This window comes from Plecotus auritus, assembly GCF_963455305.1.
Source record: "Plecotus auritus genome assembly, chromosome: 7".
Lineage (NCBI taxonomy): Eukaryota > Metazoa > Chordata > Mammalia > Chiroptera > Vespertilionidae > Plecotus > Plecotus auritus.
In genome coordinates this window covers 172682192-172708406 of record NC_137774.1, presented here as the reverse complement: position 1 = coordinate 172708406, position 26215 = coordinate 172682192, and the positions used below count along the sequence as shown (strand labels likewise).

The 26215-nt window shown below is 42.8% G+C and overlaps 1 protein-coding gene across 2 annotated transcripts in view; it reads right to left on the bottom strand.

The window, feature by feature from the left end:
* The window catches only part of NADK2 (NAD kinase 2, mitochondrial), a 32081-nt gene extending 6336 nt beyond the window's left edge, over window positions 1-25745 (bottom strand). The window contains exons 1-9 of one of the 2 annotated variants that reach the window (XM_080678498.1): window positions 25346-25744; window positions 18863-18951; window positions 17981-18069; window positions 17085-17166; window positions 11761-11844; window positions 10842-10978; window positions 8266-8344; window positions 5492-5557; window positions 4144-4239 (exon numbers count right to left, since the gene is read on the bottom strand). In XM_080678498.1, coding sequence (XP_080534624.1) covers window positions 4144-4239; window positions 5492-5557; window positions 8266-8344; window positions 10842-10978; window positions 11761-11844; window positions 17085-17166; window positions 17981-18069; window positions 18863-18951; window positions 25346-25645 — 1022 coding nt within the window. In that variant the 5' untranslated portion in view covers window positions 25646-25744. Of the gene's footprint in view, window positions 1-4143; window positions 4240-5491; window positions 5558-8265; window positions 8345-10841; window positions 10979-11760; window positions 11845-17084; window positions 17167-17980; window positions 18070-18862; window positions 18952-25345 lie in introns of both variants that reach the window. The other variant, XM_080678499.1, reaches the window with a different exon arrangement.
* Between the last annotated feature and the right edge of the window lie 470 nt (window positions 25746-26215).

Here is a 26215-nt window from a genome sequence, read left to right as displayed (position 1 = left end):
AGGGGGGATAATAAATACATATACCATTCTAACCCTATCTTCTATACATTCTGAAAAATGTGAAAACATTTTGAACAATCTTTTAAGAAAAATACATATACACAGAATTTTAAATTAAAAATTTGGGATCATTCACAAACCAGATCCCTCTGCTATAAAAATCTAAAATCTGGCCCTAACCAGTTTGGCTCAGTGGATAGAGCGTCAGCCTGTGGACTGAAAGGTCCCAGGTTCGATTCTGGTCAAGGGCATGTACCTTGGTTGCAAGCACATCCCCAGTAGGTGTGCAGGAGGCAGCTGATCGATGTTTCTCTCTCATCGATATTTCTAACTCTCTATCCCTCTCCCTTCCTCTCTGTAAAAAATCAATAAAATATATTTTTAAAAAATAATCTAAAATCTGGCCCTGGCCTCTTCTTCACTATTACCTGTCCGATTTCACATTCTGACACACCAAGCTCATTCTCATCTGTGTGTCTTTGCTCATACCTGCTATCTATATCAGTGGTCACCAACCGGTGGTCTGTGGACCACTGGTGGTCCGTGAGGTCCGAAAGGTTGGTGACCACTGATATATAAAAGCCTAAACGACCATCCGACCATCCAGTAGGTATGATGCACACTGACCACCAAGGGGAAGGCGCTCGATGCAGGAACTGCCAAGCTGCAGAGACTTGGCAGCGGCGGCTCTTGGGTGACACACCCTGGAACCAGAGGAGGGAGCCTGATTCTGGGGTGCGTCACACAAGAACCGCCCTCTTGCAATCGGGACCCCTCGGGGGATGTCGGAGCCGGTTTCGGCCCGATCCCTGCAGGCCAGGCCAAGGAACCCCACCTGCCGGAGGGACCCCACTCACTCGGCAGACACCCTTGGAGCTGAGCCACAGGTGCAGCCGGCAGGGGAGGGACTGTGGGAGTTGGCTCCAGGGCGTGTCTGGCCCATCTTGCCTAGTCCTGCCCCACCGGCCACCTTCTAATTAATTTCCTGTCAATGTGCACAAATCCGTGCACCTGGGCACTAGTTTGGTAATAAAGCAAACAGTTTAAGTGTCCTGCCTGTCTTATTCTTTAGTGTAAGTTCCCAATACCTACCTCCCATCACAGCTCTGAGACATGCAGCACTTAGGGCACTACCTAACTCATGGCGACAATCGGCACTGAATGAAAATGCCAAATGCAAGGGATAGGTCTGTTATGTTCTAATTCCCGTGAATATCACGTTTTGGAAGATACTGTTTTAGAATTCTATGTTAAATCTAAAAGTCACATAAAAATGAGCTATGTTTAGTAGGCTTCCACTGAATTAAATATATATAGAGGACAAAATATTTCAGTAAGTAATATCTCCTTACCATAGTTAAGATTTAACTTAGAAAAACAAAGGGCTAAGAAGATTTGCTGTAATATTCCCAGATTCCTATTACTAGGAATACCACTTTCCTTATTAAAGTCCTCTGCATTAGGATTAAATTAAGACTAATCTCCTGTGGTTAGGACCTGGATCTCAGCCAATTCATCCTACCTTTAGAAGTGGTTAATATTCTACATCGAAGACGAACTACATGACTAAGCAAGTGTTAGCTAGCACATGACCACTTTTTTTTCTATATATTTACCGTACTAAGTTCCCATTTGAAATCAGACATACCTTGTACTAAAGACAACCAAACTGAAAGGCAACCTGGGTCTCATATCTTCATTGGCTAGCAAAACTGTCTTCACTTAAGAGCACCCTCCCCCTGACGTCTGCTACGACAGAATGTGTGGAGGACTGGAGACAGTCTTAGGAACTAACAGAAATGTAGGGTCCCACTCTGTAGTACATCTCCCCGTGTATGCAGCAAATCATGTCCCCCAACGGGAAGGGAACCAAGATGATAATGCAGCGATTCAGAGACACCTGCATACCCTACTGGGGATCAAGTCCACAATCCAGGTATGTGCCCTGACCAGGAATTGAACTGGCAACCTTTGTGCACGAGACGACACCAAATCAACTGAGCCACACTGGCAAAGGCCACCAATTTTTTAAAATGATACTTCTCATTTTTTCCCTAAAGGTTCATTTATTTGACTAAGACTGGGATTTTTAAAAAATATGTTAAGTTACTGACTACTTACAAAGCAAGTGATATGATGTCTGAAAATTTGCTTTCAAATAGGTCTTTATAACCCTACCTGGTTTGGCTCAGTGGATAAAGCATTGGCCCACGTACTGAGGGTCCTGGGTTCGATTCCAGTGAAGGGTACATGCCTCGGTTGCAGGCTCAATCCCCACCCCAGTCAGGCGCGTGCAGGAGGCAACCAGTCGATGTGTCTCTCTCACATTGATGTTTCTCTCTCTCTGCCTATCCCCTTCCCTTACACACTCTCTAAAAAAATCCATGGAAAAATACCCTTGGGTGAGGATTAACAACAAAAACAACAACAAAAAATCTTTATAGGATGAAAGAATATATAGGGGAACAGAGAAAACATAAGATTGGACATGGGGATTCATTATACTATTTTTCCTATTCTTGTATATATTTAAATTTTTTCACAATAAAAGGTTTTAAAAAGTAATGCTGAAAAATAGGAACTAAAACTCCATTTTAAATGACCCAAACTTAAGATCATAGTTTCAAAAGCACTATTTGTGAGCATGTAGTCTTTATTCAAAAAGTGTCTGCCTGAGTATGTGCTAGGGACTATGATATGCACACAAAAGTTAAGCAGGGGAAACACGACACTAGTCCCCACCCTAAATGCCTCAAGTTGTTCACTAGCTGGGTGTGAGCTTACTAGATCGTGGTCGCCAACCTTTAGGACCTCACCGACCACCAGTGGCTGCGGACCACCGGCTGGCGACCGCTGTACTAGATAACTAATAATGTGGTTAAGTGCTATGAGAAAAAGTGCTAGAGAGGACAAAAAGGGGTTAATTGTGCTCATGAAAGAAAGTCTAGGTCCAAACAGTTCTCCTACAGAGAGAACGGCATTTGAAGACTGGAGTTCCAGCCGGTGGGTGGAAAAGGGAGAGCGTTCAGTATTCAGTGCAGAGAAGTTGCATTGAGTAAAAACAAAGCCAGAGAGAGAACCTGGCTTGTGCGGAGAATTCCAAGTAGCCTGCACACGGCCCTGTGCTGAGGGTCAGGGCAGGGTGGCGGCAGGCTGGCAAGGAACCGCAGGTCATACTTACAGGGCCTCGTACAACAGACCGAGTGATCTGAACAGTCAGGAGCCGATGAAAGTTGGAAAGCACAGAAGGGGTACAGTCATATTTTATCTGTATTTCAGAAACGATACTCTGTTGGTAGGATGAATGACAGCCTGAAGAATAAAGGGCCAGGTACGAAGACTACTCACTAAAAGTGGGGCCCAGGCCAAAGAAATGGCAGTAGAAATTGGAAGTGGGGGGGGTGGATCTCAGAAGTGCTACTGACTGGATTTAGAGACTGGTTTGTGGGAGACTCAAAGGTGCACGCAAGGTTTGGAGGAAACATGTTTTTTTCTCTAGAGCATTAACCCAGGGTAAACAGGGATACTATTAAGCAATGCAAGGAACACAGGCAGAAAAACCAAAGATAATAAATTCCGTTTTAAACGCACTGAATTTGAAAAGCTACTACCCCTCTGCCCACCAGGTAATTTTAGAAGAGGAGTCTGTACTCAGGGAGAAGCTGGGGAGGGTGGCGTGTGTGCTCCGTACGAAGCAGAAGAGACTTCCCAGAAAGAGGTTCCAGGCCAACAAGACGCTGGAGCCCAGGTTAGCTCTGATCAGACCGTGCAGGCATACACCTCCAGCACACGGTTTTTGTAATGGACTTTGTTTTCATTTCCTTGCTATTATTTAAAATATTCTTCATTTTTTAAAAATATGTAGTACCTGAAAACATTGCTCATCTTCTTTTTCCTCTTTACAAACCTAGTGAGACGGGCCAAATAGTGACCAGAGCTAGGCTGCACTGTGGTCTAGGAAGTCAAGGCAAGAAGACTTCTAGACCCAACCCATGAGTGAAGCAGAAACCGAGCCACCAACACAACCCCGCCATCAACCCCTGTGTAGCAGGGGCCGTAGATATGCCGATCGGAGATAACGAGTACATCATGTTACTTAAAATCTTTCACCAAAGTCGATAAGCAGCATCCCAGGTTACTCACCAGGCCTTTGATCCTGTTCCAGTGCACAAATTGAGCCCTGAACTCTTCTGTTTTTCCCAGGGACCATCATCAAGTGAAATCTCATAGTAGGAAGCCCTATGAATTAAGAATATAAAACTGGATTTGCTGAACTTAAGGCTCACAGCAAATAAGACAGTCTTTTCAGAACGGATGAAATCTATGTAGGCCAGCCTGACTTAGTAGGCACACACATCATGATGCTAATGCTAATATTAAGTGGAAAAGTTAAAAAAAGTCTACATCCCTCTCTGATCTATGTGCTCCTTTCTATCAATACTGTCACGTTCCAAACAGGGCCTCTTCCGAAGTTTTTACCTAGCATTGCTGCTGCTGCTGCTGCTTTTATGCAGTCCAACATACACAGAGCCTTATTTCAGAATTCAAAAAGAAAAACCATGCTTTGGTGAGTTTCTTTCTTGGTAGCTAGTCCTTGATATATTTAAGTCTATTTCTAATCCTCTGAGTTACCAAGAGTTTCTGATAAATTTTTGTTGAGTTACATACTATTGTGCCTTTTGAGTTGATAGTAAGCTAACAAGTTCTAAAGAAAATTCTCAACCAGCACTGAACTATTGGGCAGAACTAGAGATTTATATTTCTTACAGTAGTTCATCAAATGGGTTTTCTGGATAGTAGCAAAAATGATACTATTCTTTAACTGCATGAAAGTATAAGTGATTGGCCAACTATTCAAAGAACCTTTGAAACATGTAAAAAGTTTTGTAAACTATATCTTAAAGTAATATTGTCAGTAATCAACACTGGATTATTTTTCTTTAGCAAATAAAGTTAAAATAAACCCTTAATAAAATATAGCTTTTCAAAATTAATGAATTATTAGACATACTTGCAAACACTAACACTCAAGGGATAATTTAACTCTTACTCTACCCCTTTTAATTTCTCTGACCAAGCTTTGGACCTGTGAAGGTTTTATATGATATAACTCCTTTTCATTTTTTCTCTGAACTCAGCATTCTTCATAAAAGTAAAAGATAGCACACTTAATATTCACATTTAATCTACTTCATTGCTTTATTATATCTCCTTAGAAAATTAGGGATTTTAGTCTCATTAGGAGCCTGTTATATACAGACAAGCCAGCCAAATCACTGCAATGGTTGCTACGATGCCAGAATCACATGGAAACAAGAGATTAGAGGTGAGTGGGGAGAGAAGCGGAGGTGCAAAGGAAGAAAGGTGATAGCCAGGTGAGAGGTAATGAGCAAATTTAGTGTCATTCTTTCATACAGGTTTATCAAGATTAGTCAAATCACAGAATTTTTGTTTCAGGGAATTATTTTTTTAAAGCAGCAATAAAACTCACAGTCCCTTTAGAGTGGGTATACTTCTTCTTAAACTGTCCACTGCTACAGCCCAAGAATATGACATTCTAGGTTAGAACAAATAGGAGAAAAGAAAAAAAATGGGCTTTTAAAATGTTCTTAAATTTAAGAACATTATAAATGAGGCAGGAATAATATTGCTGCACTTTGTATTTTTCAAGCAAGGCACATAAGCTCTCGGGGCACAGTGACGCCTCGCACAGGATCTGGAATCCGTTCTGATGCGGACTAGTTGTATGACCTCGGACAAGTTACATGAACTCTCCAAATCTCAATCTCAGCTTTCTCCTCGAAGGGTTGCTCCGAGCATTACATGTGACAGCAGGCACAACATGCACAGTGCCTGACACATCACAGACGTCTAGTAAATGGTCGTCACTTCCTTTCTGCCTGAGGGTCTGTCATGGCATCTTTCTAAGTGACCTCTAATACCTTCAGCAGCGAAACCTCTTTCAGTAGCATCGCGACAACCCCTGCTGCCCTGATCTTAGTAAGATATAAGGTGAGGCATCAAAGAGCACAAAAAGCAGCAGCGTCAGACATTATCTAGAGATAAACCAACCAAATCACTACTGCCACAGAGAAGGAAAGCATTCAGCCAAAATCTCCTATTGGGACTTCACCGAATGCCCAAAGTCTATCAATTTATGCCCGTTTCCCTCCTTTTATACGTTATTTGATTTTTAGTAAGTACAAATTATAAAGCAACGCTAGCAGAAGCTCTCAGAAGTTACAACCTTTAAAATATACAAACATAATAATATAAGCCATTAAATGGTTTCCCTAGAGTAAAGGCATAAACTCACAAAACATTTTTACCTTTGTCATCTACTCATTTTAACAGCCTTTCTCCAATCTCGTTTAAAGTTGTGGCTCTCGTATGTCCTTAGCAATAATACCAGATTATATCACTAATCAGTTACATTTTCTTCCTTCTCCCTCCTATTACATAAATGTACCCATTATTCATGTCCATATTACTTCAGATTTGATATACAAAAGAAAAAACTTTATATACAGCATGTCTTACTATGTTAAAATATTTTTACACTTAATATTAAGTTTTTAAAGAATATATTTTTATTACTTTGAAGAATAAATTTTACTTTTAATAATTTTTTAAGTTATGTATTTTACCACCACCTTCCAAAAAATAAAGCTACCACGACCTTTATCTTATTCACCTTTATATTCCTAGTGGCTCTCATAATATACACAGCAATGCATAATATATTTTTGTTGAATAAATTTAAAGTTACATTAATCCAAATGACAACTACTCAGAACAACTGTTCAGGTCATCCTGTTGAATCAGGCTCTTTCTTTCCAGCACTACCTAAGTGAAATCACTGGCGAAAACATGGGTAGCTTTTTGAATTAGGACAAATTTTTCTCATCGTAATTAAACTTACGAAAGAATGTGACTTACAACAAACAGGATTTCAGAATGTGTGGAACAGCTCTCAGTAAACTAGGGGATCAACTGCAATGCTTGCAAAAGGTAACAGGAGAGTGGGACAGAGACCCATCTCTAACCTTCAACCCCTAACTTACATACACAAAAAGGAGAAGGCATGCTCTACAGTACTACCAAGAGCTAAATTAACTTTACATTATAGCAGTCATTTTATAACTAGTAACTAATGTCATTTTATAACTGGTAACGAACACAAAGTTTTGCAAAAATAACTCAACTGGCAATTTAAGCGTAAGTTATATTCAACACCCACAAAACAGATTTCATCTGTAATAAAACTCTTAATGAAGAACTTCATTAATCTTAATTTTTGCTAATAATTGTTACAAATCTTAACCTGGCAATATACTTGCCTCACGATGTTGAACTAAGGACGCAATGATCACTTATGCAGTATTCCTGCCAAAAATGTTTAGTCTGAATCTAATCATGCAGAGGAAAAAAAAAAAAATCACACAAATCTAAAACAAGGGCTATTCGGCAAACCAACTGGCTTAGACCATTCAAAATATTAATATCATGAATGACAAACAGGAGTGAGGCTAAGGACCTGTTCTTAATTAATTCGAAAGGGCCATGATGGCCACATGCAAGGCGAGATCCTTAATTGGATCCTGGATAAAAACAAGCAAACAAACAAATCAGCTTTAAAGAACATCATTAACACAATTAGGTTAAGTTTTACTATGCTGTCTATAGAAGTTGTATATCAATTGCCGATGTATGCCGAGTAAGTATACCATTCTCTTAAGCATGCATAGATGATAAATATAATGCACCTGTATGATAGATGAAAGGTTCTGGGAAATACTGCAGTAAAGAACGTGAAAAACTTTGTTTAGCCTAGGGCCCTGGTCGGCAAACTGTGGCTCGCGAGCCACATGCGGCTCTTTGGCCCCTTGAGTGTGGCTCTTCCACAAAATACCACAGCCTGGGCGAGTCTATTTTGAAGAAGTGGTGTTAGAAGTTTAAGTTTAAAAAATTTGGCTCTCAAAAGAAATTTCAATCGTTGTACTGTTGATATTTGGCTCTGTTGACTAATGAGTTTGCCGACCACTGGCCTAGGGTTTCACAAACTTTTTGGGTCATGGAATCTTCTTTCCTCTTTAATATGTATTAACGTGTATGAAGGTTTCAGAAATATTTCATTAAATAATTCATTTCTGTTATTTAGACAGTATTAATTATTCACAAATCTTAGGTTGTAGAAATTCAATAAATATCTAAAAAATACTAACATGTTAAATTCCAAACTCAAGCTCACAGGTTTAAATGTACCTGGATGATAGACTCTCCCCAATGAAGACTTCATTTAGTGCTCTCACTGGCAAAAGCTGGGGTCCTGAAGCCTCGGGCCCTGCAGACAATGAAGAAAAACATCCAAAAAAGCTCTTAAATTTTAGCAATGTTATGACATAAATTTTATAATATTAAAATATTCGTATTTTGTTGTAATAGAATCTATACTTTAACAGTATTAACATATACAGTAGGTAACTCAAAGTATCCTATATACTAAAAGGGTAATATGCAAATTGACCCTATTCCATCTTTATTAGATAGGATTTTGCTTCTCTATATAATACATTAACTTAGATTATGAGCTAAAAACAGTGAGCCTGAGATAGGAGTCTGAGAAATGAAACTCTGAATACCAATCTAGCTCTTTCCTATAAGAATGGGTGAAAAGAGCCGAACCTGACCATCTTCTGGTGGAAGCAGTAACTTCTGGTGTGGGACAAAGTAAAATTTCTAGCTAAGATTTTTAAATCTTACTGAACAGTTGCTGTAGTCTTTCAAAATCAGGAATGGGAATTTAAATGTATGTAATTACTTAAAAGATTTCTAAAATCAAATGATTTTTTTTTGTTTGGGGAGAGAAGGAACATCTTTAAAACATGACATGAACAACACACACGTTAGGAACATGCTAACCTCTAAAGCTATAATCACCATGAAAACTCATAGAGCGGGGGTGGATGAACATTAGGTACCACAACAAGACAGAAAGCAGATGTATAAAGGTAGCTCTTCCTGGTAAGTTTAGTCAAGAAGTGAAACACAGGAGAAAAAATATCTAAGTATTTAGGTAGGACATCTCCTAGGATCTTCTTGCACCATGGAAGTCTCAGAGCTAGGAGAAAAGTAGGAAAATATAATCCACAAATAGGCTCAAAAATGAGAATTCACCTTAACTACCTATAACAAAAAGCTGCATATCACCGTATGTTAAAATTCTCTTAGCAGCGTAAACAAATATTTGAAACACAAATGTGAAGGCTGAAATGCAAAATTTCCCAACATAAATGTTTTAATCAGTAACTATAACTATAGTAAATATGTTTAAATATAACTATATAAATATACTAGAGGCCTGGTGCACGAAATTCATGCATGGGGTGGGGTGTGTGTCCCTCAGCCCAGCCTGCACCCTCTCCAATCTGGGATCCCTCTCACAATCCAGGACTGCTGGCTCCCAACTGCTCGCCTGCCTGCCTTCTTGATTGCCCCTAATCACTTCTGCCTGCCAGCCTGATCACCCCCTAACCACTCCCCTGCCAGCCTGATTGCCCCTAACTGCCCTCCCCTACAGGCCTGGTCACCCCTAACTGCCCCTCCCCTGCAGGCCTGGGTCCCCCACAACTGCCCTTCCCTGCAGACCCAGTTGCCTAGAACTTCCCTCCTCTGCCGACCTGGTCACCCCTAACTGCCCTCCCCTGCAGGCTTGATCACCCTCAACTGCCCTCCCTTGCAGGCCTGGTCCCTCCCAACTGCCCTCCCCTGCTGGCCATCTTGTGGCGGCCATCTTGTGTCCACATGGGGACAGCCATCTTGTGTGTTGGAGTGACAGTCAATTTGCATATTACTCTTTTATTAGATAGGATAGAGGCCTGGTACACGGGTGGGAGCCAGCTGGTTTGCTCTGAAGGGTGTCCCGGATCAGGGTGGGGGTTCCCTTGGGGCATGGGGCGGCCTGGGCGAGGGGCCTGCAGTGGTTTGCAGGCCAGCCACACCCCCTGGCGACCCAAGCAGAGGCCCTGGTATCTGGGATTTATTTATCTTCTATAATTGAAACTTTGTAGCCTTGAGTGGAGGCCTAGGCCGGCCAGGGCTGCGGGAAGCTTGGCTTCCTCCATTGCTGGGGAAACCCAAGCCTCCTGCTCACTCCATGGGTGCAGCCATCTTGGTTGGGTTAATTTGTATACTCGCTCCTGATTGGCTGGTGGGCGTGGCTTGTGGGTGTAGCAGAGGTACAGTCAATTTGCATGTTTCTCTTTTATTAGTGTAGATAATTATTATGAAATCTTCCACAGGTTAGCTCATTTTAGTTCTTCTACTTTATTTTTCCTTTTTGACCTTTCAAAGATTAAGGCCAAGACTCTTTCCTTAAATATCATCTACCCCAACAGCCTGATTGATGCCTAACTGGGTAGCTCATTTTAGTTCTTCTGCTTTATTTTTCCCGCAGCCCTGGCCTGCCCTGGCCTCCACTCATGGCTACAAAGTTTCAATTACAGAAAATAAATAAATCCAGATACTAGAGCCTCCGCTTGGGTCACCGGGGGGTGTGGCCGGCCTGCAAACCACCACAGGCCCCTCGCCCAGGGGCCTTAAATATCATCTTAGACATTTTCAAACCCATCCTAGAAAGCATTTCTCTTAAAAATATACTGTATTTCTTACTTCAGTGTCTAATCATAGTAAGTTTTACACCTGAAATAGTTCACTGCACTTCCTTAAGTATTGTCAGTGGCACTGAAGTTAGTTATAAAGTATTACTTTTAGAAATTAGACATCAAAAGAACTATAAGTTAAATATTGACCCAAACACATCTAACCCCCAATCCACTTACTGTCATCATGAACTCTGTCAATATTGAAGGCTCTACTGTGTTGATTCAAACTTAGCTGCTGTTCGTGAAGGTCCACAGGAACGGGGTTGATGCCAGTCCCTTCAAGATATAACCTGATACGCTGCCTCCACAACCACCTGGGAAGAGTGAATGAAAGCAAGTTATGTTAAGACAGAATAAATTAAACTAAGAATTAGACATTATAATTTCACCAAATTAAAAATTCATTTAAAAAAACCTAGTTGTTCAGGAACAAATTATACTAGAAACACCTAAAATTCACAGGTTCCTGCTAAAAGAGATTTACAAGTTTATTTCATTGTTTGATCATAATGGAAATATCTAATGTATGTGTACAAAATGTCCCAAATAACTTGAATTAAAGTCAAATTCTTTATCAAGGCAGTCCGACCACTGAACAAATTCAGTGGAAGAAATATTGGGGAAAACCCATCTCCACTGCTTCAGAAACACTGTAATCTGTAAGACAGGGATACCAGGACCTCAGCCAGGGAGGAACACTCAGTCATTCTGGACAGGAGAAGATGAGGACAAAAAACAAAATCTCAACAAGTTTGAACACTCAGTTTTAGCCAACAGTTTGTACTATCTTTCTAAGATAATGTAACAAGGCTAAGACAGTGGAGACATGGCTTCTATCTCACTGAAGGAAAAACCCCTCTATTAACAATTACACACTAGTATAGGCCAAGTGGCATTTGTCAGGGATTCTCTATACAGTTCTGATTGGACTAGAATAAGGTAAGTTAGATGTGTTTGTGACTCAGCTGATATATTACATTTTATGGCTACTGTTATAATTGTGGACTGATCCAAATATTATCTAATTCTGTTTAACAGTATTTTAACGATACACATTTATTAAGATATTTATATAACAACAGAAAGAAATTCCTACCTGAACTCACCACGATAGAACTTCTGTAAGGCTTCTGGGAAGGAATGTGTATAGCGAACAGGAAGACACAAATGACCCTCAGACCTTCATTTGAAAAGGGGTGAAAGGTGTGCAAAAGAAGAAGAAAAATAACTTAATTCAAAAATCAGATATGAATTTTTTTTTATTTCAACTCTATATTTAATTTGTTTTGCCACAAAATTGTCTATTTTCACCAAAAACAAAAAAAGAATAGACACAGTTTAAATCCAGCTTTACTGCCACAATACACAATACTACTTAATTTCCACATTATAGTGAAACTGAAAATAACAGCAAATTTGCCACAGACTGACCACCCTGCAAAATTGTTTAATGGTACAGTGGTGTCTGCATCTTACCCTGAAATTATCTAACTATTAATTTTGGGCAAGTCACCAGCTTCTTCATCTCTATGCTATAAACCCACCAATCTCCAAAGGTTATTCTGAGGAATCAAAGTATTTATGTGAAAGTGTTTTGAACTATAAATCCCCTTTAAAATTAAACATTTAAAATATTCCAAGTCACTAAAACTCCGAAAGTTTAATCCAATGTACCGTTTCATTTTCTCAAAAACCACATCAGGATGAACTCCTTCAAGGAGTAAACAGCATGATGTAGAAGATAGAATTTTTTTTTTTAAATATATTTTATTGATTTTTTACAGAGAGGAAGGGAGAGGGATAGAGAGCTAGAAACATCGATGAGAGAGAAACATCGATCAGCTGCCTCCTGCACACCTCCCACTGGGGATGTGCCCGCAACCAAGGTACATGCCCTTGACCGGAACCAAACCCGGGACCCTTCAGTCCGCAGGCCGACGCTCTATCCACTGAGCCAAACCGGTTTCGGCAAGACAGAATTTTTTTTATTGCAAACGGCAAAGTGTTAAGATTGCCTAGAGGCTGCTACAGAACGATGAGAGAATACAGCACCTAACACGATGAAAGGTGTCTAGGAAGCTCAATGATTATCAGTCTCGAGGGAAAGGTGGCTTCCATCTTGAAGGAATGGTTGAGAGTAGGCTTGGCAAAACACACTCTTGGCAATACTGTAAGTTAACGTGTAAGTGTGAAGAGCAGAAAACAAGGTTTTCATGAAGTTGTGACTAGTCAATTTCTTTATCTGAGAGGTCAACACTGAGGTTAAAAAACTTTATGTTCCCGGCAATACTTTACATAGTGCTAAGTATATAAAAGGTATTAACAGTCATTTGATAGAAAATACCTGCTGGGGTCAACTGCAGGTCTAAACCACTCAGGAGAGGAGATCCCTCATGAGGTTAGTCAGATTATCAGCTAGCAATATAAGCATCGGAAAGCTTGACTTAGCCTGGGGGATTCACTTTCAATGTGGCTCACTCACATGCCTGGCAAAGTGGTGCCAGCTGTTGGCAAGAGGCCTGATTCCTCTCCCGGGAGCCTCTTCATGGGGCTGCTTAGGTATCTCACACCATGGTGGCTGACTTACCCCAGAATGAGTGATCCTAGAAGCTGCAATACCAGTGACAGCCTGGCCTTGGAAGCCTGTGGTATACACAGGCACACCACATTCTATTGGGCAGAGGCCAGTCCTGATTGAATACAGAATGGGGGAGGGAACCACATAAAGGTGTAAATACTAGGAAGCTGCTAACTTGGAGGCTGGCTACCACATGCCCTCTATCGAATTCTAACTATTAAGCATGGAAAAATGTGGTATTTACCAGTCTCAATAGAATGGGTGCAGAATACAAAAGACACAAACAGAAATTATGTATTTCATTTAGATGAGCCCATGTAAGCGAGCCATCTTAGAAGTGGATCCTACAGCCTAAGGCAGTGGTCAGCAAACTGCGGCTCGCGAGCCACATGCGGCTCTTTGGCCCCTTGAGTGTGGCTCTTCCACAAAATACCACGGCCTGGGCGAGTCTATGTTGAAGAAGTGGCGTTAGAAGAAGTTTAAGTTTAAAAAATTTGGCTCTCAAAAGAAATTTCAATCGTTGTACTGTTGATACTTGGCTCTGTTGACGAATGAGTTTGCCGACCACTGGCCTAAGGCAAGGCTTCAGATGGCCTAAAGTCCAAGTGCATCTGACTATAAATTCATCAGGTCCCAAGCCAAACCCACCCAGCTGAGCTGTCCTGAATTCCTGACACACAGAAACCCCGAGAGACAATCAGTGATTGTTGTTGTTTTATGCTCTGAGTTCTGGGGTGCTTTGTTACGCAGCATTTGATACCTAATCCAGAGAAAAAGAAACTGAAGCCGAACAATAACTTCTGGGCTTACTTAAGGCTGTGAGGGACCACAGTGCTTTAGAAAAAGAAGTCAGGCAACCTGAATTACTGAACAAGCCCCCAGGCTTAATCCATTCTGCCTGAAGGCAAGGAGAAAAACAACGAACTTCTAAAACCCGTTATTCTAGGTAAAATTAGAGGCAACACCATCTACTTATAGTTTCAAAATCCCCGTAAGATAATGAGCATTAAATCATCTGTTTAAATATATTTTAATAAATAAACTGTATAAAATACCTAGAATCTCTTTAAAGATATAAAAATAGTTCATTAAAAGTTCTAAAATACATATACATCAACAATAAAGTTAATCAAAAAATGATCACAGAACCAATGATCTCAATTCCTTATGCTCAGGGAATATTAACTAGGGATGGGGTCCTAGCCCTGCTCCCTGAGATCATTTAATCAATCATTCATTTCAATGCTTATTGCCTACTGACCATATATCTATATATATAAAAGCATAACCTGCAAATCGACCAGACAGCAGAACGACAGGTTGGCTATGACGCGCACTGACCACCAGGGGGCAGACTACCAACACAGGAGCTATCCCCAGCTGGCAGGCTCTAATCGCCTGATGTGGAACGGGGGTGAGTGGTGGCAGACACGGGCGGCACCAGGGCCCCGATCGCCCCGCCGGTCACCCCACACACAGAGGGCAACCGGCAGCAGCGGCGGGGGGACAGGGGGGCGGGGGATGGGGGGACAGGGGGGCGGGGCTGGCTGCCGGCAGCTGGGGAAGATTGGCCCTGATTGCAGGCCAGGCCTAGGGACCCTATCCGTGCACAAATTTCGTGTGCTGGGCCTCTAGTAATACTATAATAGTGATAGAGAAAGTAAAGCACAAAGTCCTGTACTCGGGGAAATCAGTCAAATGGAAGAAAGAATCACGCAGAAATAATAGAGAGATAAGTACTGCCTGTCCAGGGACTTACAGTCAGAGCCCAGGAGAGGCAGCATCTGGAATGAACAGGAACTACTCCAATGAGAAAGCAGTATAAGGGCACTTTAGGCAAAAGCACACGATGGCATGGAAAGAACAGCCTTGTGGGAAAACTACTTATTCTTTCAGGTCCTGCTGTCTCAAATACCAACAGAGCTCCTCACTAGCAAAAGGCCTCCACATCTGAGCCTCCACCCATGGTGTCAGCAGATGCGCAGACATTACACGTGCACTTAAGAACAGCCTTACAAATAGTCCCTGACAAAACAGGATGAGTTGGTCACCCCAGTTTAGTAAAGAATTACATTTTAGTCTGAGTTAATGGCAATCACCGTAAGATTCTGAGCAGAGAAGTCTCAAAATAGTATCAAACTTTCATAAAGTGATCACTCTGGCTGCAGTGGGGAGGAGAAATATAAATAAGAGTGAGAATGGAAACAGTCAGTGTTGGATATAAGGATTTTCAAGTCACCAGGATCTAAGTTAAAGCCATAGATATTAAATCAGTTATTCTAGAGACAGGATAGCCCAGAGGATATTATGTGAAAACACCAGTACATAAGCAGTGACCAAACAATAAGATCCACCAAGAGACAGTGAAAAGACGCAGCCATAGAGGCAGAAAGAAAGAGGCATCATGCCCTGACCAGTTTGGCTCAGTGGATAGAGCGTCGGCCTGCGGACTGAAGGGTCCCGGGTTCGATTCCGGTCAAGGGCACGTACCTGGGTTACGGGCACATCCCCAGTGGGAGGTGTGCAGGAGGCAGCTGATCGATGTCTCTCTCTCATCGATGTTTCTAGCTCTCTATCCCTCTCTCTTCCTCTCTGTAAAAAATCAATAAAATATATATTTAAAAAAAAAAGAAAGGGGCATCATGACGCCAAAGACACAGAGATGCAACAAGGGGCAGTTAGCACCAAAAATTTCCCGGAAATCAAGTAACACAAGAGCTGAGTGTCCAGTGGGTTCGGTAACCAGCATATCACCACTTTGGGAGGCAAAGGCAACATCAATGAACCGGTTGGGGCGAATCTAGAGAAGACTGGTAAGGTTCAGAAAATAACTGTGCAGTAAGAAAGTGGAGATACCCAGCTTTGGGACAGAGGAAAGGCAAGGGAAATAACCAGGAGTGTGACACAGGGTAAAGAATTTATTAAAATTTCTTGAAAAATGGGAGTCTTAAGTGTTTGGCCTAAAAGGAAATCATGTGTGAAGGGAGAGAGGAAAAAAGGGAAGAGACAAGATTTTTTTTACGCATTAGAAAAGCTGAAGTTCTTATCCAGTGACTTCCATTTCCTTTGTGAGAGAGGAGAAGGGTGTGCTGAAGGAGAGCAGGGAGGACATGAAGTTGAAGGGCCACTCTTGAAGGAGCTGCCACAGGAAATGGGGAGAGAGATGACTTGGGCCAAATAGGAAGTTTATCAAACAACTGAGAGCACAGGTCTAAGTGCTAGAAACTACAGATGGAAAGTAAATATGGGCCACCAAGCCCAAGTGTCTACGATTTCTTTTCTCCCGGATGGTCTCAACAGTGGTGATACAGGAATAGAGAGGATAACAAACTGATCTAGGATTAAGCAGAAAGGTAACAATACGAAATAATTAAGAAATCTGTCAAGAAAGTGAATAAGGGAGAATTAAGTGAAGGAAATAAGAGAGGATCAACTCGGTAAAAGCCCAAGGGCAGACTTGAGAGATGGGAAAATTCTAGATGATCACAAAGCCCAGGTATAATCATGGCTACGGGCAGCTGGAACAGAATGAGGGTGATGTCAGCGAGGCTGGGGAAAGAAGGAAAAAAATGGTAACAGGATTTGGTCTATTCACTAAGTCAATGAGGTCACCAGAAAAATCAGTGGAAGCGTAACCGGGAATGTCAGCGAGAACCGTTAGGAAAGACAAAGATGGAACATGAACGCATCACTGCTTGCAGCAGCATGACCAGGGCACAGACAGTTAAGAGGAGCTTCCAAATGTTAGGATTTATCATCCACAGACACTATGCCAAGAAAGCATAAACGTTTTTTGTATTACGCTAAAAAAAAGAGCCGAACAAAAACGTATTTTTCCTTACCGTTCCGGGTCAGTGTTCACTCCAATCACTGGTTTGAGTCTGTCCAACACTTTACTTGCTGCCAGAAGCATTGTGCCATCACCTAAAGGCCAGAAGACAGACCCAGACTCGTTATAAGACTGGTCTCTAACATCATTTGAACTCCAGTACTTTTAACAATCACACCGCCGCCATCCCATCTGCTGACTGTCACAGTTATTCCACTTCCTCTCTGCCCATCATCCCTTCGCATTCTCTCTCCCACTCTAACTTAGGATTGCTCAACAGTGGCGGGACTGACGTATAATTCTTTGTCCTGGGGAGCCGTCCTGTGCATTGTAGGATGGTTAGCAGTAGCCCTGGCCTCCACTCCCTAACTGGGAACCCTGCTCTAATCTTATCACTTCTATTGGCTGATCCTCTTTCTTTCTCTCATAACATCAGTCCAAATTCACAAATTATTTTAATCGGAATATGTCCAACAAAGTGTCCAATTTCAGAATTTTCTCTCCAACAAATGCTGTCAACTTAAAGCTTTAGAAAGAATGTTCACTAACTTAATAATAAAGCTTAGGGGGAAAAGTTGTATGTAAATTGGGGCCAGAGAGGGATGGAATTTACATAATCTCATTAAACTCTTAAAAATTTTTTTTTCAAGATCGGCATAACTAAACCAAAATACAGTAACAACTAATCCTCTGAATCATACTTGAAGTTAAACACACACCTTGAATACACACAAATATCTGCATGGAACCTCAAAGTAGCATCATTCACTAAAAAAGGGGCATGCTATGTAAAACAGACCCTAAAAATCCAACACCTTATCTTAGGGTAGGCTTCAAGCACCGGCTATTGAGAAGCATGAGTATTAAGGAGCATCTCCACATCCCCGTCTTTATCTGTAAAGCTATTACCTCCTGCAGCTATGACAGCATCTGCCCATCCAACGGTTTCTTCATCATATTCTCTCCTCTTTACCAGACGAACCTCAATTCCCTCGTTCCTGAGATAAACAAGTAAAGGTTATATATACAAGTTCCACTAATAGCATCACAAGGATGTTTTCTGAGAGGCAGATTATTACAATGAAGATGTAAAATAAACTATTTTGTTTTATAAACAAATTTATGTTTAGCTTTGTAAGGTTAACTTCATTTTCTCTTAATTGCCACAGCCAATTAACTAAGTCATGAAGCATATGAATAAACTGGAAGTTAATGACTATCCCAAATCTCTTTAAAACATCTTTTATAGCTACTGACAAAGGAAAGACCATTTTTAAATTATAAAACTGAATAGCCATTATTTTAAATCCAATCCGAGTGCCAGACCCTGAAACAGTGACTTTCTAATTTGCATGTTCTTACAGATTCTCCTGTATACACATCAACGTATTCACTGACTAGATTTACCCCAAATTAACAGGTTTCTAGAATGATTATTTTTAGACATTCAAAGAATATCCCAATGAACACCCATATAACCAATCCAGTATTTTGTTTAAGAAATAAAACATTACACGTACAGTTGAAGCCTGCTGTGTACAGAGTTAACCCTTTGTAGAAAAGGCATTTCTCAGGCAGACCAAATAACTGAAAATCTCGGAAATTTTCAGAGTATAATAAAAATTTCCTTAGAAATACTACAGTATCAGGTCCATTAACCACAATATAATTTTCTGAAAGTGATTTTATAATGGCCATCTTTATTTTAAAATCTAATGATTAGCTGCTAGGTAGAGAAAAATTGCAATTCCTGAATACAAAAGCGCACCCAAAATCCAACCACAGACTTACCGTAAACTATCTAGAATATGCTCTACATTTTTGGTGTGAATATGATGTCGTTCAAGCAGTCCACTGTAGCTAGAGCCTTTCAATGCAAGCTACATAAAAATAAAACAAGTGTTGTCTCATTACATGATATAAAGTACATATTACGTTTCTCTAAAAAGCCCTACAGAAAACAATGTGGTTTTTATTTGAAGGCACGTTTTAATGACTACCTGTGAAACAAGTCTAAACTGAACTAGGAAGTCTGATTACAGAAAAATCACAACTTGGTTTTAATACCAAATACATCATTAAGTTTCCTGAATCATCTAGTCAATAGGATCTCATCATTTGCCTGTTTTACAGCTTGAGCGTTTTATTTTTTAAATGGGCTTATAATATATTGCATATGGCTAATTGAAGATGAAGGATAAACTACTATTTTAGCAGGCAGCTGACTTCCTTCCATTTGGATTTGCAGCTCTCTTGTATTTAGATTTATGAACTCTATTTGGTATTTACCTTAATCCAAACAAAGGCTGGTTAGCTCTCAGAACAGATAACTTTTAGATATAAAGACATGTATCTTTCAAGAACTCTCTCTCCCAGTCCATTAGACTGACATTTTATAATGTTACTATCTTACCATTTAATACTCTCCTTTTAAAGCATGTCTTCTAAATAATCCATAAAGTAAAATGTTAGAAGTTTAGAAATATCCTCAATAAGCGTCCATTTAATCAAGTAGTAAATTTATCTACTAGAATAAATGCTAGAATTAAAAGCATGGTTAGCCAAGGCCAGTTTCGCTCAGTGATTGGTGTGTCGGTCTGAGGACTGAAGAGTTGCAGGTTCGATTCCAGTCAAGGGCACATACCTGGGTCATAAGGCTCCATCCCAGGCCAGGTTGGGGCACATGTGGGAGGCAGCCAATAGATGTATCTCTCTCACATCAGATGTTTCTCTATCTCTCCCCCTCCCTTCCACTCTCTCTAAAAAAAAAAAAAAATCAATGGAGAAAAATATCCTCACGTGAGGATTAACAACAAAAAAGCATTATTATTTTCTTTCCTTCTATAAATTCCCTTATACCTTGCCTCTTTATGACACAAAATCAGTTTTAAGTACCTGTCTAAAATGCAATTTTAAATATATTTTTGTTTTAAATCATTACTTACAGATTATAAAGTAAAACCAATTTTAGATAGAATTAAAATGCTTTTTACTTTTTTAAAAGGTTATAAAATAATACAACATGAAAGATGCACATATAAAAAAATCTTAATTCAATATAATCGTATTACTCCAGGATGATCTGTATTAATTCTATTTTAACACCGACCTTCCCAATCTTTTGTTGAAAGCACTGAGTTAAGAGTTTTTTTTTTGTTTTTTTTTTGTTTGTTTGTTTTAATTATTTTATTGATTTTTTACAGAGTGGAAGAGAGAGAGGGATAGAAAGTTAGAGACATCGATCAGCTGCCTCCTGCACGCCCCCTACTGGGGATGTGCCTGCAACCCAGGTACATGCCCTTGACCGGAATCAAATCTGGGACCCTTCAGTCCGCAGGCCGATGCTCTATCCCCTGAGCCAAACCGGTTAGGGCAAGAGTTAAGAGTTTTATTTTTATTTTTTTTAAATATATTTTATTGATTTTTTACAGAGAGGAAGGGAGAGGGATAGAGAGTTAGAAACATAGATGAGAGAGAAACATCGATCAGCTGCCTCCTGCACACCCCCCACTGGGGACGCGCCCGCAACCAAGGTACATGCCCCTGACCGGAATCGAACCTGGGACCTTTCAGTCCGCAGGCTGACGCTCTATCCACTGAGCCAAACCGGTTTTGGCAAGAGTTAAGAGTTTTAAAAGAGCCTTGGCTGGGTGGCTCAGCTGGTTGGAGTGTCAATCCAATAGGTTGTGGGTTCGATTCCAGGTCAGGGCACACACCTAGATTGCGGGTTTGATCCCTGGTTGGTAGCATCTATGAGAGGCAGCCAATCAATATTTATCACTCACATCTCTCTCTCTAAAATCAATGAAAAGAACAGGTGCAGAATAGCTTAAACATTTTATCACTGAGCAAAGAGATGAGACAAAGAAAAAGATGTCTCACTGTGTTGATTTGTATGTATAGATTATTTCTGGAAGGACACATAAGACAAGGATTAATCAGAAATGAAGTTCAACAGGCAGACAGGAGCCACTTCTTGAAGGGACTTGTTGGGCACACTAAAGATCACGAAGGTTCATCTATAGCCGATTCTCCAAGTGTGATCCCGGGATCACTTGCAAACCTGGAGAGCTTGCTTTTAAAATGCTGAGTCGGCAGCTTTAAGGGTGTGGTTCAGAAAGGCAGAGTCTGAGAGCTCTCCATAAAGTAAATCAGAATCGTGGAGGGGCTGGGGAGACTAAGGTCCAGGCATCTTCATTTTAACAAAGTCCCTAGCTGACCCCACAGGGTATGGGGAGCTTTGGAGGAGTTCTAAGCAGAGAGTGGAGTGGCCAGATGTTCATGTCAGATAGACCACGCTGGTGCCCGTGTCTGGAAGATTGAGAGGAGTGGGGTTTCCGTTAGGAGGCTCTGGCAGTATTCCAGATCACATCCTTGAATGTGACAAATACACATATTGCATACACTATACTCATTGCACACCATGTGGCAAAAGGAGTATGTGCCCCAAAACTACAACCTAAGCTACACCATTGTTTTCAGAAAACAGAGTAAGGCAAACAAAATCCAAGGCACTACATGTCCCAAACCTATTAACAAGGCAATACCTAGGAACAGCTTAATCCTATAATAGAGGGGCTGCCAAATGCAATTATTCTATCCCGTTTTGAAAATATGTTTTAACCCTATAAATGAGAGCCATTAAAGGGGGGTGCACCTGGGACTGTTAACACCTGGGGGAGAGGCGAGTGGAAACGGCTCATTTCTAATTTGACAGAGGTCAAAACATTTTTCAATAAAACCTTATTTTTTGACCAATAAGACATGTTTATGATGTCAAAAACCTTTCCCATCAGCTTTGATTCATCTAAAGGTCTAATTTGTGAGACTCTTGGACTGTTACTAAAAGTTCCGCATTTGCCAACAGTTACATCTCATGATGTAAACCAGGGGTCCTCAAACTTTTTAAACAGGAGGCCAGTTCACTGTCCCTCAGACCGATGGAGGGGCGGACTATAGTTTAAAAAAAACAACTATGAACAAATTCCTATGCGCACTGCGGGCCCGGGACGAGTCGGCTGCTAAGCAGGACAGGCAGCGGCACCCGGCGGGCTGGATCAATGTCCTCGGCGGGCCGCATGTGGCCCGCGGGCCGTAGTTTGAGGACCCCTGAAACTGTAATAATAGTTTAATTAAACCTTGCAAGGTCATGAACAAGTAGAGGGGAAATCCTTGACTAGAAACCCTCAACTCACAGGAAAAGTCATTGATCAGTTAGGGGGAGGGAAAAGCAAGACTTAAAAATTAAGCCATGTAACCATATGAAAGCGTCACTGATGAAATCGGAAGGATGTAAACCTGTTTTGTACATGCTCTATTAACTAAAACGTATTTCCTCTAGTTGCTTACGTTTCTACAAAGTTAGAAAACCATGAGGCTTCCGGATATAAAACTGTCCTGGTACTCCACGCTCATCTTCCCTTTGCATTTTTACAGGTAACCTAAGTAACCTAACTGAGATCTATTTGCAACAAAACCACCACCACACCGAGAGAACCCTCGGATACAAAACCAGTGTCAGTTACCATGGCACTGCAGACAGCAACCATGGTGCTCAAAGACTCAACTAAGCACGCAGCTGCTTGCTTTTATACCCAATTCACGTGACCTGTATACCTTAGTATCCTTTACCCCCAACAAAATAGCAAAAAATGTTCACCATTTCTAATAGAATCCCATTTTAGAACCACTTCACCCTGTCTAGTATTCTTTGGCCTCTTCCTGACCTCTGGTCTGGGATCCACCTAATGCTATTCCATTCTGAATAGACTTAGTAGAAATGAGAAAACGAACCCAATACTACTTAATTGAAATAAAAGCAACTATTTCAAAACTGTGTTCTATAGTCCACAAGTTTTACTTCCAAGTTTTCTTATTCCAAACAGCATTACCCAGGGATAGACAAATATTTACCTATTAGAGATTTCTCTTCAGATACTGTGTGGGGACACTAGGCAGTTCGATGTTACCGATTTGCCTACATTTAAAAAGTTTTGGTAAGCGGCAATCTAGTTCAGAGGTCCAACAATTAATCTAATTCGGATGCCACCCATTTCCTTGAGGCCTTGGAAAAGTTAGCCGGGTCCAACCTGCCAGTCTTTGGGTCTTGGAGGCTATCTAGTCCACCCTAGCATTTCACATGCTGAATAGGCAAAAGCACTTTGCAAACTGCCAGTACCACACAGAAAGGAGTGTCCCCCCCCCGCCCCCCATGGGTCCCAGCTAAGTTAAAAAGACTCACCGGCAGGAAACTAATCACACAACCTGGGCCTAATTACTCCGATCTCCCAACCCTCAACCCCACACTCTGAACATCCCAAGTGTACTATTCTATTTTATTTTTTAAATATATTTCTGTATTGATTTCACAGAGGGAGGGAGAGGGAGAAAGAGATAGAAACATCAATGATGAGAAAGAATCATCGATCAGCTGCCTCCTGCACACCCCCTTCCTGGGGACCAAACCGGAATCAAACCTGGGACCCTTCGTTCCGCAGGATGAACCTCTATCCACTGAGCCAAACCGGCTGGGGCACGTGGACTATTTTAAATTGTTGTGGGAGGTTTCCATAAAGTTGTATGAAGAACATACTTACGGGTGTCCTTATGGCATTTCACATTTCTAAGAAGGAGATCTGGTGAAATTAGGAGTACCGCCCAAGGGACATACCCTTTTCCCACAACAGAAACACCTGCTTCTGATAGTATTCCCGGCCTCACCCCCAGCTTCACCCCCTAACACAAACTTAACTCCAACCTCCTGCTCCACCGGTTTGTTGACCACCTCTTTTAAAGAAGGCAACTGTTTCTATCAATTGCAACTGTTTTCTATTCATTGCAACTGTTTTCTATTCAACCACTTTGGAGAGAAAACAAAATCCGCACCCAGCGCTCCCACCGATGAATGCAGGGCCCCTCTTCAATGAGCTCATCCAAGAGTCAAGAACTTTACTGCCCTAACCGGTTTGGCTCAGTGGATAGAGCGTCGGCCTGCGGACTGAAGGGTCCCGGGTTCGATTCCGGTCAAGGGCATGTATCTTGGTTGCGGGCACATCCCCAGTAGGGGGCGTGCAGGAGGCAGCTGATCGATGTCTCTCTCTCATCGATGTTTCTAACTTTCTATCCCTCTCTCTTCCTCTCTGTAAAAAATCAATAAAATATATTTTTTAAAAAAAGTAAAATATATTTAAAAAAAAAAAAAAGAACTTTACTGCTGGACACGGATCCAGTGCTTAAGCAAAGATAATTTACAATTTTATTTGGATACCCCCCACAAAATATTACCAAAAAATGTGCTGAAGATTACAAACCAGACGTTCAGAACGGGCTGTCTACGCTTGCACAGAATTCCACAAGATTAGGGTTACAGGCAACTCATTCCAAAGCCTTTCGCTGGTGTCAACGGTTAAGAGATTTGCAATAGAGATTTTTGTAGACAAATAGTTTACCGAAGCATCCTCACTCTCCTTTTCCTAAAATTGGCGGACGGGAACACGGGATCAGAAGTTTCAAAAGGAGAGTTAAGTATGCAGGGTTTCTTCCTTGGGTGGATTTATAGACCTTGCAAAAATATTAATAAATACCTTCACCAAATATAGTCTATTGTGGAGGTCCTGCTGTATCGTAGACGTGGGCTCTTTAGCACAGCATTGCCAGGTCTGCCTGCCCTTTGCCTTGACCTTCCTACTTAATAACAGATATTCAAAGTCAACTTTTCTCCCTTGCTCTTCCCAGCAACGAAGACACCTGTGCTTTTAAAACAAACCGCTAGAACCTGGCCTGACCCCCACGCTGCAGCGAGGAGAGGGCTCCTCCCGACGAGCCCGGAGCGCCCGCCCGGGGCAGTCCCGCCGAGTCAAAGGGGGTGTGTCCGCGGCGCCTTCCCCTCGCGGCGGCCGGGGCCCCGCTTTCTCGGGGAGGCCTGGGGAGCTCTCTGCAGAGCGTCCAGACGTCAGGCGCCAGCCAGACCTTCCTGGGGGGCTGCTGTTGCTACTCCCAGTGAAGGGGTGGGGTGGGAGAGCCCAAACGAATCCCTGAAACCCTCCATGGTGGGAGCCCCTCGTCCCCCAGCGCAGGCTTCCTGGAGACGTCCCGCGCCGGGGGTCTCCGCACGAACAGGGACCCTCTCTCTCTCTCTCTGCGCCCCCCACCCAGAGGCGAGGGGGGACCTCCGAGCGAAGCCAGAGCGAGTGGGGGACGCGAGCTGGGCCGGCGAAGAGCGCCTCGGGCAGGGGGTCTCGGCCCAGGCACGGGGCGAGGGCCGGCGGGACCCACCAATTGCTTGAGGTCCTCCTCCGAGAGCTCCGCGTAACGGTACCGCTGCTGCTCGAACTCGTAGCGGGTGGTTTTGGCCACCACCACCACCCGGGACGGGCGGAAGCCGCCGTCGGGGCGACTGCCGCAGCCCGCCAGCTCGCGCGCCTGCCCCTGCCCCAGGCGCCGCCGGCCGCCCCCGTCGCCGCCGAGCCGCGGCCGCGCGGCGGGGCCTCCCGCGCCCGGAACCCGCAGCGCCGCCGCCCGGCCGCCCGCGACGCGACGACAGCTGCCCAGCAGGAAGCCCCGGTAGCAAGTCATCGTCCGCCCGGCGGAGGGTCCAGGCCCGCGCTCCCGCCTCCGCGCCCTCCGCCCCAGCCTCTAACTGGGCGCCGGGCGGCCAGAGGTTAAGTGCCGGGCCCTGCGCGGCCCGCGCCGGGAGGGGGACGCCCCGGACGTTGACGGGGGCGGGGACAGCCGGGCGATTGGAAGGGGCAGAGCCCACGCGCGGGAAAGGTGGGCGGGACGAGCCGCTGCTCTCAGGGTGGTGGGTTTTGTTTGTTGGTGGTGGCGTTTCCATCCGCGCCTGCGCAGACGCCGCCTAGCCACCCGCCGGCCAGCTTCTCGCTCCACCCCCTTTCCTGCGGGCGCTCTCCCGCCCGAGCCAACTCTCTCAGCCAATCAGGTCCCTGCCAACTCTCTTAGCCAATCGGGACGCGCTGCGCCCGAGGAACTGCGGGGATTGGCTGCGGCCGGGGGAAGGGCTGGGATTCCATTTGGCGTTGGAGCTGCCCTAAAGAATCCAGCTGGAACCGGTCGGAGGCCACCCCGCGTGGGCTGCGGGCTGGTTTTTGAAGGGGCTGCTGGGAAGGCTTGTGGTGGGCATCTTGC